Source organism: Sceloporus undulatus, chromosome 1, assembly GCF_019175285.1.
Source record: "Sceloporus undulatus isolate JIND9_A2432 ecotype Alabama chromosome 1, SceUnd_v1.1, whole genome shotgun sequence".
Taxonomy (NCBI): Eukaryota; Metazoa; Chordata; class Lepidosauria; order Squamata; family Phrynosomatidae; genus Sceloporus; species Sceloporus undulatus.
In genome coordinates, this window is record NC_056522.1 from 244,687,345 (window position 1) to 244,701,593 (window position 14,249).

Genomic DNA, 14,249 nt, shown 5'->3' on the forward strand with positions numbered 1-14,249 from the left:
TTGGCCAGTATTGGAGACTGTCTATGTATTTTTGTGCAATGACACACCTATGTGAAATGCTGAGTTCTTTCTTGGACTATGAAGAAATAGTAGCACTGGGAAGGCTGTTTGCATCTTTCAGATCAAGCAGCCTCTCCTTTAGAGATTGCTTTCTCTGTGTGCTGAGAGCCAATATGGTGAAGTGGTTTGAGCACTGGACTGAGATTCAGTTCTCAGCTCAGCCATAAAACCCACTGATTTGAGTGACTTTGAGCAAGTCACACTCTCTCAGACTTGAGGAAGCAAATGGCAAACATCCTCTGAACAAATCTTGCCAAAAAAAAAAAAAAAAAAAAAAAACCATGATAGGTACACTTTAGGGATGCCATAAGATCAAAATGACTTGAAGACACACAACATCAACATACAAAAAATTGGAAAGATGCTAGTTTTACACAGATGCTTCTTAAGCAAGTTGTAGAGAAAGCACACACCCCACCCCCACCCCACCAAGAAAACAAAGAACTTGAGGTGTTAGAAGAATGTCTCAGTTGGAGGTCTCTGAAGAATCCTCAGCTGCCTATCTTACCATACCAAGACAGCCTGTGTCAATCAAAATCTAGCCAAGATCCCCCCCATAGTTTGAATGTGCAGAAACTTGAAACATGACATGTGATTTGCTGAAAATGGTAAGATAGCTACATTCCCCAAGTACACTAACATTAATTTGTGGTGGCAGTGCAACCTTCCTTTGAGATCCAGATTGTAGCAGAGGGGAGGAAGGGATGTCCTTCAGCTGAAGCAAAGTGCTACAAGCTCCCTCTTCTGGGTGTTGGCTTATACCTGGGTCACATCTGGTGCAGCTCCTATTTCTTTAACCAGGATTTCTAAAATACAAGACAACAAACAACAGAAACTTGAAGGGGTTTACTTTTTTTTCAGTCAGAGAACCCGTGTGGTGTAATGGTTTGAGCACTGAAATATGACTCTGGAACCTAGGGTTTAAATTTCCACACATGGAAACTCGATGGGTGATTTGCCCACTCAAAAGAAGGCCATAGTGAACCCTCTCTGAACAAATCTTGCCTGGAAAATCTCATGATGTGCCTTAGAGTTGCCATAAGTTAAAAATGACTTGAAGGCATACAACAACAAATATGTCTTGATAGCTAAGGCATCTATTCTAATCAAGAACAAGAATATCTGCTAGTATTCAATTTGGAAATATTGAAATTTGCACAATCCCTATATGGCATAGCTTCTTTGGATAGCCCTCTAAAAGAGATCGCAAGTAGAGAGACAGAAGGATTATTAAACAAGAAGATTTATTGAGCTGCATTAAGAATGTCCTTAATGTGGTGATCTTCCAACATCACTGTCATTACATTATTGCCTGCAGTACCTTACAGTCTTGGTGGTTGAACTTCTTTAAAGGATATTTGATTACTGCATGATGATAGAAATTAATTAAGCTACTATCCCATTGCATTTTTAATTTACATTACTTCTAGTCTCAAATTTACTGGATCTGAAGTTAAATTTCATTGGCTTGTTTCCCATTTACCTCACTGTAGACATATACTGATAGCACATTTTTCTAAGTATACTTTATCTATCACAGGTTTCATTATATATTTATGCCACTGAGCTCACCTATCCACTAGAGGTTTCATTAATGTAAAAGTTGAAAATAGGGTACCATAAGGGACAAAATGATATTTAATGACACTTCTATCCTACCATCTGTTGGGGATGAGAAATTTTGAATATTCTTCATAGATTAATGGCCAACTTCTCTAATAGTACAGGATCCTGGAATACAGTACAATTGGGGAGTGGGAAGATTCATCCCTCTCAACTCATTTATTACACATGACAAAACTGTTATATAGCTTCTTATTTGTCTCCTAACTATGCTATGGTGTATCATTTCATTCACTTACTTGATGCAAATCTGAACTAATGGGCCACATTCAATACATGTTATGAGTTACGTCCTGCAGGCTGGCTAATTTCCATATCATTTATATATATTCCCCTGTGAGTATCCATATTTATGGACGTGCTCATTGGGAATATGATGTGAAAGTACGTGATGCAGCAATCTAGGTAAAACTAGACAAGTCAGTTTTCTGCTACCAAATTGCACCCCCCCCCCAAATATAACATCCAGGGGTAGCTGTGCTGGCCATACAGTATATCTAGTCAAAAATCTACCAAACAGTGATATCTTTGTTAGCCAACCAAAATGCACAATATACATGTTGCAAGCTTTCCAAGCTTCACTAGCTTCTTCATTAAGCAGGGTGTTACAAACCAAACAGAAGAAAGAAATTGAAGATGTTAGTCATAGGCCTGCACTTTGATGTTCCTCTTCTTAGTTAAGATGGTATGGAGGGTCATATCTTACAGACTAGTCCCTCCTCCTTCTGACCATATGGCAACTGGGAGATTTTCAAAGTCCGGGAAATTTAACATCACTTTGCATCACAACAAAGACACTTCCTTTGCAATCCAATATGTCTCCATTCTTGTGAGGCCACAGGCCTCTTTGTTAGGCAGATGGCACTGGATTTCTCAAGAAGCCTTTATGCTTTTGCATCAGGAAAACTTTGGGTAGTGTTGAGGTAAAGCCAAGCCAAGCCAAGCCAAACTTAAGGGGGGAAAAGTTTACCTTTTTGGAAGTTGAAATCTCAAATATGAAGGTCCCAGTCCACTGGCTCTTTATGATTCCACTGTTGCAGCTTTAATGTGGTATCTTAAAATCCAGAAAACATCCAGGGGTAGCCATGTTGGCCATTTAGCAAATTCAGTCAAAAATCCACCCAAAACTGATATCTTGATATATCAAGATATATTGATGTATTGGCCAATGAAAATGCACGATATACATGTTGCAAGCTTTCAAAGCTTCCCTGGCTTCTTCCTCATTGCATTCCCCCCCCCCCCCTCCTGTTTGGTTTGTAATATCTTGCCTAATGAAGAAGCCAGTGAAGCACCACAAACTACCATGCTGAGAGCCTTTTGATTTTTTTAAAGAAACATTATGTTTTTGGAAACAGACCTTAGAAAAATTACTTTTTGGACTCTGGCTTCCAAAATCCTGCAACAAGCATGAAAGCTATAACCCCAAAGAAGTTTTCCCAAACACTGTTTGGAGGCTTTTGTGTCTACCAGCACCACAGCCATTGTGTAAATGGAGCAAAGTCCAACATGCAAAGTCCTCACTCAGCATTAGCTCATTATGGCCTGTTACAGACTGCCAAAATAAAGCTGCTTCGGGTCTCTTTGGAGATATGCTATTTAAATGATGCATGGGTCCTAAGAATCCGGAAGATGCACCAAAAGCTGCACTCCAGTGCTTAGGAATGGAGTGTGGCTTTGGCGCGACCTCCGGACTCTTAGGACCCATCCATCATTTAAATAGCATACCTCCAAATAGACCCGAAGCAGCTTTATTTTGGCAGTCTGTAACAGGCCATGTTTGTGTTAATGATTTATTTTTGTCATTATGTTTTATATTGAAATAATAAGCACTTCCCATTTCCTGCTATGGAATGTACAGTACAAGTGCAGAGATTCCTTCAAGTATACAGATACTTATAAAGAGAGCAAAACTATATTCCTGCATTTACTTCTCACCTGTCATTTTTTATATGTGGATATGCTATTACGTGCAACAGTCATTGAAAGAGATTCTCACAAGGAGTGTGCACAAAATATGCTATTTGGACATGCTTCAATTGGTTTCACAGAAAAGCCCTACATCAGCAACCTTCAAAGTTGGACTAATCTCTTTGGCTACCCTTGAAAATCATTTGAAAGATTCAGCTGGTACAGCATGTTAAAGGCTGTGATGTGAAGTCTACATTAATTTCAATGTTTATATCTCTGGACAATGTTGAGTTATGCGTACGGAGAACATGGTTTGAATCTCAGCTTCTCAGAATTTCAGATGTGTTACAGACCAGTTCTGTTACTATCACTTCAGTAACAACAACAGGATCGACTCTACCATTAGTCAGAGTGAGGAAGATGTCCATGGTATTGGGGCAAGGCAGCAAATTGTTACTTATTTAGTTTAATATGAGTGTTTTTTGTTTGTATGTTTGTTTTGCTACAAGGAACAAGGAAAGTTACTGTCAGAAATTTTACTTCATCGTCCCCATTCCTTTTGAACTTAAGTCTCTACACAATGGACCACTCTCCTTAGGCAACTTAAGGTATAGTCACTCTGCAAGATTAAAGCAGTTTGACACCACTTTAACTACTACAACTCTATCCTACAGGATCCTATGAAACACTAGAGTGCTGACAGACCAGACTGAATACCACACGAAACTTAAAATCCCAGGATTCTGTAGGATAGTGACATGGCCATTGAATTGGTCTCAAACTGCTTTAATTCTGCAGTGTAGCTACACCCTAACTGTCTTGGACTAACTGTGAACAAGAAGCACAATGACTTGTACCATCACCACTCAAGTGGCATCTGGTTCCTGAAAAATGACACTCGGTTGTCTTTTCTCTCCTGAGGAAACCCCATAACATATTCACCCTGTGCTGTCAGAACTGGTACATATACATGGTTACAAGCTCCCTGGCTTTTGAATTCTAGCCCTAACAAAGATTGTCACAGTGGCAGGAAATTCTTACTTATCACTTTTTGGTGTGTGACATGGCATTGCATTTCCTTCAGGATTTTCCTTCCTATGTGCAACTATATATTCACAGTAGTTAATAAGAATAAGCTGCCACAGCTTACTGCTGTTCCTCCAATGTTCACAATTGGAAGTTCTTCCCTGGAACACCAAACACAAGCCATCAGCTATAGAGATCCCATGTCCAAATCTGGTTCATGAATATGTTGCCTTCCTGGTTTGCACAGAAAAGGAGCAGAGAGGACATTAGCAGAGCATAGTGGTTATTCCACTGATGCTTTAACTCCTTACAGTTCTTTTCATTGTCTTAATTAGACATTACCTGAGTTGCCCTTGAAGATCACCCACAAGGTTCACATGATTCAGAATGTGGCTATCGGAGATTGGGCTGGGCTGGCCAAACCATACTATGCATATTACAATAATTTTTTAAAACAAAATAGCTAGCTACTGATTTGCCCCCAAGCCCAAATCAAGGCAGTTTTACCTGGCCTAAAACAGCTTGGTATTCAAATAGCTGAAGGCATGTTTTTCTTTCTTTCTGTGCCTCAATCAAAGATACGGTTCATACCCACAATGGAAAGGGTTTCTTTCTTTTTTTTTCAGACGTTCCTCTCTGTTAATGGAACATCCTTTCTGTAGAAGAGATGTGAATAAGATATGTTCCAAAGGCCCAAAATGTTTGAAATAAATAAGCAACAGGATTTTAACCTGCATGCACTTTGGAGATAGTGGGTGCAGTTTAAGAAATTGAATTGATAGTAAAATAAATGTATCTATTTATTGTTGGGTTTTTTCCTACAAAGATAAATGTTTGGGGTTTCAACAGTTAATCCAATTGTCTTTTCTATATGTGTATTTATATCTGTCTATCTATTCAGGACCAATGATACTGGCTTCCTTTCCTTCAAAGAACACTTGCCTGTAAACCAGATTGTCATCACTGATACAAACAGACCTAATTCTGAAGCTGCCTGGAGAATTGGACCTTTGCGTTGCTATGGAGATAGTGAGTATCAGCACTTTTCAGTTACCTTATGCACAGGCTGCACAAAAACTATGTGTGTCTAGACACACACTCATTCATCCTACTGCTTGTTCTACTGAGCATAAGATCCTTAATATAATTTCAGTGTCTGATTTGTTTCTGGGCATTTATTTAAAAAGAAGAAGAATGGTTTTGTGATATATTTTCAAATAAAGTAGGTGTTGGAGTTAAGAATATAAGCCAAGCCTCACTGGTAAGACTGAAGGTCCATCTCTTTGAGCATTTTCTTACCATGATAGGCCTATGGGAATCCCAATGATTGCAGTATACAACCCTTCTAGCTGTGTTCCCCAGCAACTGGTATTAAAAGATTATGAGATCTAAAATCTTCAAGGGAAGGCTTTCTTTTCGTCCCACCACCATCACAGGCTTGCATGGTGAGGATATAAGACAGAGCCTTCTCAGTGGCTGCTCCCACCCTCTGAAACATCTTCCCACAAGAAACTAATCTGGCTTCCTTCCTGATTTCCTTTCTCCACCGGGAATTTTTGTTTAAGCAGGCTTTTACTGGTAAGCAGGGAAGGTTCTTATTTAGATTTTTAAAAACTTTTGTACAGTCGGCCCTTCTTATACACGGATTTTTTATACACGGATTCAAGCATACACGGTTTGAAAATGTTCCAAAAAAGTATAAATTTACCTTGATTTTCCATTTTTTATTAGGGACACCATTTTGCTGTGTCATTATATTTAATGGGACTTGAGCATACACGGATTTTGTTATACACGGTGGCTCTTGGAACCAAACCCCAGCGTATAACAAGGGTCCACTGTATGACTTCCAATAAATGATTTCCAATTGTTTGATATATAGATTCCTAACTATTTTTAAAATTTTAGTGTTCAGATTTTTTAACTGATTCTCTTTGGAAGACACTTTGGTTCCCACTCAGGGAGTAAAGTGGCATATCAATGAAATAAAGTAAAATACATAAATAAGAGACATGTAGCCTCTCATACTGGATGGAAAATGTAGCTATCACAATGACTACCATGTCACAGCCTTAGATTCCAATGTTTCTAGAATGTCTCTAATTATTTACTAAAATCACTTAAAGTGATAACTGTCATTATATCTCATGGTAGTGGTTACTACTGTCTAACTATGCACAGTGTGAAGTATTTTCTCTTATTTGTTCTGAATTGCCCACCGTTGAGCTTCGTGAGATTACCCTGGGTTTTAGAATTGCGAGAACGTAAGAAAAACATTTTTTCTCTCCATACTATGAATAATTATTATGCACCTCTGCATAACTCTCACAACCACACACACCAATCTGACATTTACATCAAACCATCAATCATGATCCCAAGATTTCTGTTTGTGGACTGCTAAAAAGATGTGCCTTTGCAACTTCTTTCATTATCTGTTTTAGGATTAACTATAGGGAAGGTTGTTGCTATTTGCAGGACAGTTCTGGAATTCAGCTTCATTCATCACTGAGTCCTCGTACCTTCTCTTCCCCACCTTTCATGCGGAGTTCACTGCAGATATTTCCTTCTTCTTCAAAACTGCAGTAACATCAGGGGTCTTCTTGGAAAATTTAGGAATGAAAGACTTCATCCGAATTGAAATAAGCTGTGAGTGTGCACACTGAAAATGTTGGCATATTGTTCATTCTAGTGATCTGATCAGAGAGAGGGGGTATACAGCTGTTGATTTAGTATCTGTACTATGGCAGTGCTGGTATCTTTCTGTGTGTCTTCATATGAATGTACATAAAGCTTCAAATGTTTCTGTCCCAGGTGGGAGTAATACATTTTGTGAAAATTTGGTACCCCAGTTGGGAAATGCCCTCACATCAGAGGCCAAATTACCACCACCATTGGCTTAATTTTAGCACCAAGTTCAAATGCAGATTTTTATTAAAGCCTTTTAGGGTCTACTCATTTTATCCATTTCATACATATGCTTGATTTTAATTGTTTTAACTTATTTTGTTAAGTACTTCCATATATTTTTATTTAAATTATGCTAAATCATTTAAACCTTTCATCTGGTATGACACTCATGGATATAAAGTTAGATATAAATATTTTAATAAATTAAAATAAAATATATGTAGTGAACAGAAGAAAATTTAATTAACTCAGTGGCAGCTCTGTTGTGTTCTTGCCATTTGCCATCTGGAGTAGAACACCGAATGGCTGCTTTCCATGATATTGTATTATATCAGTTACCAATTGCTTGCCCCTCTTGATATTAGATGATGTTAGCTCCTGTTAATTGTATTTATGCAATATGTCATTGGAAAGCAGTTGACATGCAAAGAAGCATGAAATAAGAGATCAAAAATATGCACAGACTCATTTTTTGTGTGAAGTATGTCAATCACACAGACTCATTCTGGGCTTGAATTGCAATTACTGCCCAGCATATAAAGAGGGAAAGAGAACCCAACTAGTAGGTTTAACTCATCTTTTATTCTGCTAGGTTAGTCTATTAATGAAAGTTGGATCATGTTGTGGCTTTAAAGTGAAATAAGGTCCTTCTGTTCCATATTCCATCAGGGTGAACAAACGGGGAATGAAATGCTATCATTTCATAATATGGTTATAATAATTTCAACATAAAATTTAATAAAATAAAGCCCCCAAGGCCTTTTGATTCATTAAACCCATGGTAAATGCCATGGTGCATTATCACTAGGTAATGAGGTATGGTTTAGTATTAATTGCACATCAAAGTTCTGTTTGGTTGACACTTCAGTATGCTGTATTTCATTCTCAAGGGCTATTATTTTATTTTATTTTATTTTTTTCAAAAGCAAGGCCTTGACATGAAATGATAACAAAATAATGCAGTCTGTCAAGACAAGAGTTTTAATACACTTTGAAAAAATAAAACAAAGGATTCGGCTGTTATAAAATGGAGCAGACATGCTGCTAGACATTTCATTGGATATCTTTTGGGGAACTTGTTGGGTCAAACTAATTTTGAAGACAGGAGGCCCTATTTTACATGTAAAAAGCTCAGTTACTGTGGGTGCATTTGTTACCTTTTTGGATGTAAAATTTGGCATACCTGAACTTACTGAAATGAGTGGCTTACGTACGAGATGACAGAAGAGACTGCAGAAGGAAGAGTGAGGCCTGAAGCACATGGCCCAGAAGGAGTGGCCAGAGGCCACTCCGCCCGCAATCAGACAGGGACCATGGTCACCCCATGGCTCACACCTGAAGCAGGCCACTGCCTCTGTCCCAAGCAGGCTGCCAACAGGAGTGGATTTAATCTGCTCTTGAAAGGTCTGGCTTTTCTCAGCTTGGCACAGCTTCTGGATGCTTTGGGGGCCTGCATCATTTAAACGCCACCCCCTCAAAGCATCCGGAAACCACTTTATTTGGCCTGTGTGTTTCAGGCCTTAGATAGACAATTCTCTGAGCCATTAGTGTGAACTCAAATTTCATGGGAGAATGGTTATGAATTAATCCAATGATGCAAATTGTGTGTCCCACATGGGGACATGACTAGTGCAGGCATTGTGACTTCCACAGACCTGTCATAGGCTCCCACATGACCACCACCCCAAGTAATTGGTGAAAACCATTATGTTGTGACCAAAAAAACATATTTTCAAGATGTTAAAAAAAAAAAAACCTTTGCATGGCTATTGTATGCTGTTTTAAGGAGCTGTCCATTCTGAAAAAGCAAAAAGGCAAGAACCCCTAAATAACTGATGAAGCAAAAGGAAGTGACATGTCATGACATCAAGTCACAAAATGATGGCTGTGATACAGCCATCCAGAGCCAAATGAGCAAAAAATCAAGCATTGCCACAGTGGCAAATCTATTGAAGCTTGCTCCTTAGGGTTGGAGGAAGAATTAGGGGTTGAGCAGAATACATTGGAGGCTATAGATAAAGGGAAGGGAGAGAAATTTTGTTTGGTTCACTTTTTAATATGAACTGACTTATTTGGATTTCTCAAGCAAATGTGCAAACCAGCACTATCATTATATCAAGGCCTTGGTCTACAAACTTATTTGATGGCCCAACTGAGGCCACGTACAGACAGGCAAAAAGCACCATCCTGCAGGCGGGGTGAGGGCTGAGCATCCCCACACTCAGAGCCCTCCCTGCGCTGCCTGGGCGCCATCTTGGTGCACAGTCATTCACACAGTGCATGCAATGATGATGTCCCTTTGGCACAGCGCCCAAACGGTGCTGCACCAAAGGGGCATGATCAAGCTGCCCAGCAGCGGCTGTGGTATCTCTTTGCAGGCACAAAAAGGAGCCGTTAGAAAACGTCTCCTTTGTGTGCTCTGCAGAGGCTGGATCGGTGCTGTGGTGTGAGTTTGCCGTGACACCGGTCCGGGGCAGAAAGGAGCGGTCTCTTGCTGCCCCTTCCTGCCTGTTTGCACAGGGCCTGAGTCAAAATACCCCAGAAAATATATAATTGAAAATAAGCATTCGTAAGACATTTGTATACTGTTTTGTAATTGATAAAAAGAGAAATAGGATCTGGATGTGGGTTCTGGATTTATGTTTCTTTCCATGAACCTCCAAAATAAAATGTAAAAAATTAGTTTCTCATTTCTTTACCAGAATACATCTTCTCTTAGCTTACTTTTTATGACTTTCTGATTCATTTTACTCAGAATACCAGAGATATGTAACCTTTGTGCTTTGTGTGAGATATGTGTGAGATGTATAACCCTTTTGTTTGCTCAGTTCTTCCAAAGCTGAGTTGTGCAGGTTCTGGCATGGCAGTGATTTAAGCAGCACAATAATCTCTCTGATAATCATATTGTAGCAATCTTCATAGCTGGAGCTGGCTTCACTTAAATAGTTAGGGAAAAGATCTTCCTGGCTTTAGTCAAACTAAAAAAATGTTTTTTTTAAAAAAAAACAGGAGAATTGAAGAGGGACTTTTAAAAGCACAGACTTAGTTTATTTTAATAACAGATTTAAACTGATATTAAATCTTCACATCATTTGAAAGCTGTCTAATTTTGAATAATTTCTTATCCCAAATGATTGCCTATGATGTCTCAACAAGTCAGTCTAATCTTTGAAAATATACAATTCAGTTTGAGACTGTCATTTAATATTAATCTATCAAGAGAATCAGGGACTTGGATAAAATGGGATGCACTTTTTGCAAGCATATTAATTTTTCACAAACATCTCCCTTCCTTTCAGCATTTTTTTCCTTGAAAGGTAGGAATAACTACTCTTATTCTGAATTGACATAATGAAGTCACTGCATAGCTAAAGATGACAAAATTTCTCATCCATTCTCTCATGATTTGGTTCAGGTTTCAAGGGTTATTTTTTTCTCTCAAGGGAAGTTCTTCATTTTCTACACTTTTATTTAAAAATACTGCACACATTTTTGTACATATACATTTTTGAAACATATACATTTTCCTATTGACTAAACTGTTTTTCTGCATGATTTTAACATTTATTTATTTATTTATTTATTTTCTGTCTTTCTCCTGTTATGGCACCCAAGGTAGCTTACAATATAAGTTAAAGCAAAATATAGATTAAACAATACATAATACAAAGTTAAAAATTAAATAAACACTTATATGAAAACTTTAATTTACCACAGTGGAAAGAGTAGTCAAAACATAACCAAGATGATAAAAAAAAATACAACCCACCCCAGTTAAAAGTCATTCTTGCAATGGACAATTAATAGTCAGAGGTTTTATTAAGAAATAAGCACTGATAGTCAACATCGGCAACCAAGTTACATATGTGTAAGTAAGTAAGTAAGGTCTCCTAGGCTAATCCTTCTCCAGTCCACCTTAAAAGCCAGCACCCAGATGGGGTGGAGGAGGTCCATTCAGCTTCTCATTGGGGCACAAGGAAGAGGAGGTTTTCACTACCTTCCACCAGTCAGTGAAGCTGGGCAAGGAACTGCAAGTAGTGGGTCCATGTTAACTCTTCACCTAACAACTGATTCAATGTGTTTACTCTAGTTGGAATTAACTAATGGGATTGAGACCACTCTTTGCTGATTATTTTATTTCTCTGAAATGCATTCTAAATTAAAGCTTTTGATGGCAGGATGCACATTGTCTCATGACTATTAGTATACCTTTTTTCATGTAATGCAACCCAGTGATGTTTTTACGGTGCCATATCAGGATGAGGGTGATGCCTCCTCTCTTACTCTAAACTGGTTTTGTGATATGATGCAGTCAACTATGTTATCATAACAGGTCCTTTTTTAATCCCCCCGCCCAATCTTCATGTGCTTTAGGTTTTTTCCCCCCTAGGCCAGACTCCTGCAATGACTTTGAGATTCTTTTTGTTTCCTTTCTCCACTAGCCATACATATTTTCAAGGCCATCATAACTTCATCTCAGTTACTTCAAAATTTGAGAAATGTAGAAACAATTAGCATCCTTCCTGAATTTCACTGTGGCCCTTTCAATCTGGCTGAAATCATTTTCTTCCCTCATACAGCTCCTAGTGTTTTTCTTTTAGCCAAGATAGATTCCATGGGTAACGAATCTGTTACATTCATAACAAAAGGAATAACCAGGAGAGTAGCAGCAAAGCTTGCTAATTTTTTGTTCCAGGATTTGACATATGTTCTGATTAGCAAACTATTTCATGTAGAATAGTGGATGAGAATCATGCTATATTGTTGTTGCTTGGCCCAGTTAAAAAAATCCTGGGTGTTTATATAATTCTCATCAGTATTGACAAGAGATGTTCATATTTCTCACCTTATTCTTTCCAGCTCCAAAAGAGATCACCTTCAGAGTAGATGTTGGCAATGGGCCAGTAGAAGTCACTGTCCAGTCTCCAGTGCCCTTGAATGATAATCAGTGGCATTATTTGCTTGCTGAGAGAAATCTCAAGGAAACTTCTCTTCAGGTGGACAAGCTTCCAAAGAAGATTGTCGAAGCACCCACTGAAGGACATTTCCGATTGCAGCTGAATAGTCAGCTATTTGTAGGTAAGGATAGCCAGCAAATGTTTACTCATGTTTTACAGATGTGATTGTTGAAGACTGTCTTTCTTTTAGTTACCAGATAATTAAGGTCTTTGGTTACCTATTTTGTTTTGAGAGAATCTTAATATGCAGGACTGCATCAAATAAAGCCAAATCAGAAGAATGTACCTGAATTTAGCAAGAAACAGCTTCAGATTCAAGCAGCCCAGTGAGGCCCGCTCGATATAGCTATCTGTATTGAATCCCAGAGATGTTGTCTTAGCAGATAACTGAAGCCACGTAAGGGTTTCTGTTAAGTATCTTTGTCTACCTAGACCAGCTCTCTGTCAGAACTGGCTCTGCTTTTTAAAGGTACTCTTCTGGTTTTTTTTTATAACCACTTACCTTTGTGAGAAGAAGCAACAGGACACACTACTAGAGACTCACCTTTCTAATCTGGAGGAAATAGAAGGGCACTTCAGAAAGCCATGTTGCCACAGAAACAAGTACTGAAGTCTCCTTTTGAGTGGCACCAGCTATACCCATTCTCATCATTTGTCCCCACCACCACCACCACCACCACCAACACCATACTGACATGGAAGTTCTGAGAAAGACATGTATGTAATTGGAAACCATGATAAGGCAGGAGTGCCAGTTGCATGGAGCTCTTCACAGTCAGAGCTCCTTTGCAGACCTTCCCCAGTAATGCTTCTTAACCAGGTTGGCAGCTGTGTCTGCAAATTTTTTATAATTTACCATCAAGAATTTTTGCTGTAAATTCTGAGGGCAAAATATAAACAGCTATTCTACACCTTAAAGGGAGATGCATTGCATTTAGAATCTCAGCTAGATATATTTGCATAAATACAGTAAGGATCAATTACCTCTGCTGCACTGAGCTGTTGAAGGTGTGACTTGCGCTACATGACAAGGTTTTGGAAGCCTTCTTGCCAGAGTGGTGAAAATAACATACACAGAGAGAGAGACCCTGTAGGATGTTTGTGTGTGTGATAGGAGCCCAGATGGTGCAGTGGTTAAATGCCAGGACGGCAGCCATTCACAGCCACAAGGTTGTGAGTTCAATCCCAGGGGGTCCAAGGTCCACTCAGCCTTGCATCCTTCCATAGGCCATTAAAATAAGTAGCTTCTTGGCCTTTTGACTAAGATGAAGTGTGTGTGTGTCATTAAAAGTAATATAATGAGTAACTAGCTTGTTAGGGAATGCTTAAGTGCAATGATAAGCAGAATAGAAATGTACTTGCTATTGCTATTGTGTCTTTGCTAGAATTTTGTTCATAAGTCTGTAGGGCAGGACTGAATAACTACTAGGGGTTGGTGAGCTTCATTGACTGTCCATAGGCCCAGATGATGCAGCGCTGAAGGGGCACCACACAACTGTGCTGCTGTGGTTATGGGGCCCTTTGGAGGGCACAAAAAGGAGCCTCTTTTTGCGGCTCCTTTTTGTGCCCTCCAGAAGCTGATTGGGGCTGTGGCGTGAGGTTGCTGTGGCCCCGATCCAGCCAGGAAAGTGGGGCAGTCTGTATAGCCCCTAAGTCTACTTCCTGAGGTAGCTAATTCACTCTGCCTAGCTAGTGCTAGGATGGAAAAAAAGTATTCCCCCTTATTTGTTCTTTGGCCAAACAAATAAAAATAATAATTAA

General features: G+C 39.0%; 1 protein-coding gene across 1 annotated transcript in view; it reads left to right on the forward strand.

The window, feature by feature from the left end:
• Window positions 1-14,249, forward strand: part of CNTNAP5 (contactin associated protein family member 5) — a 479,983-nt gene that overhangs the window by 397,579 nt on the left and 68,155 nt on the right. Inside the window, exons 15-17 of the mRNA XM_042445209.1 lie at window positions 5,522-5,649; window positions 7,099-7,269; window positions 12,391-12,609. Of these exons, the coding sequence (XP_042301143.1) occupies window positions 5,522-5,649; window positions 7,099-7,269; window positions 12,391-12,609 (518 nt within the window). The remainder of the gene's footprint in view (window positions 1-5,521; window positions 5,650-7,098; window positions 7,270-12,390; window positions 12,610-14,249) is intronic.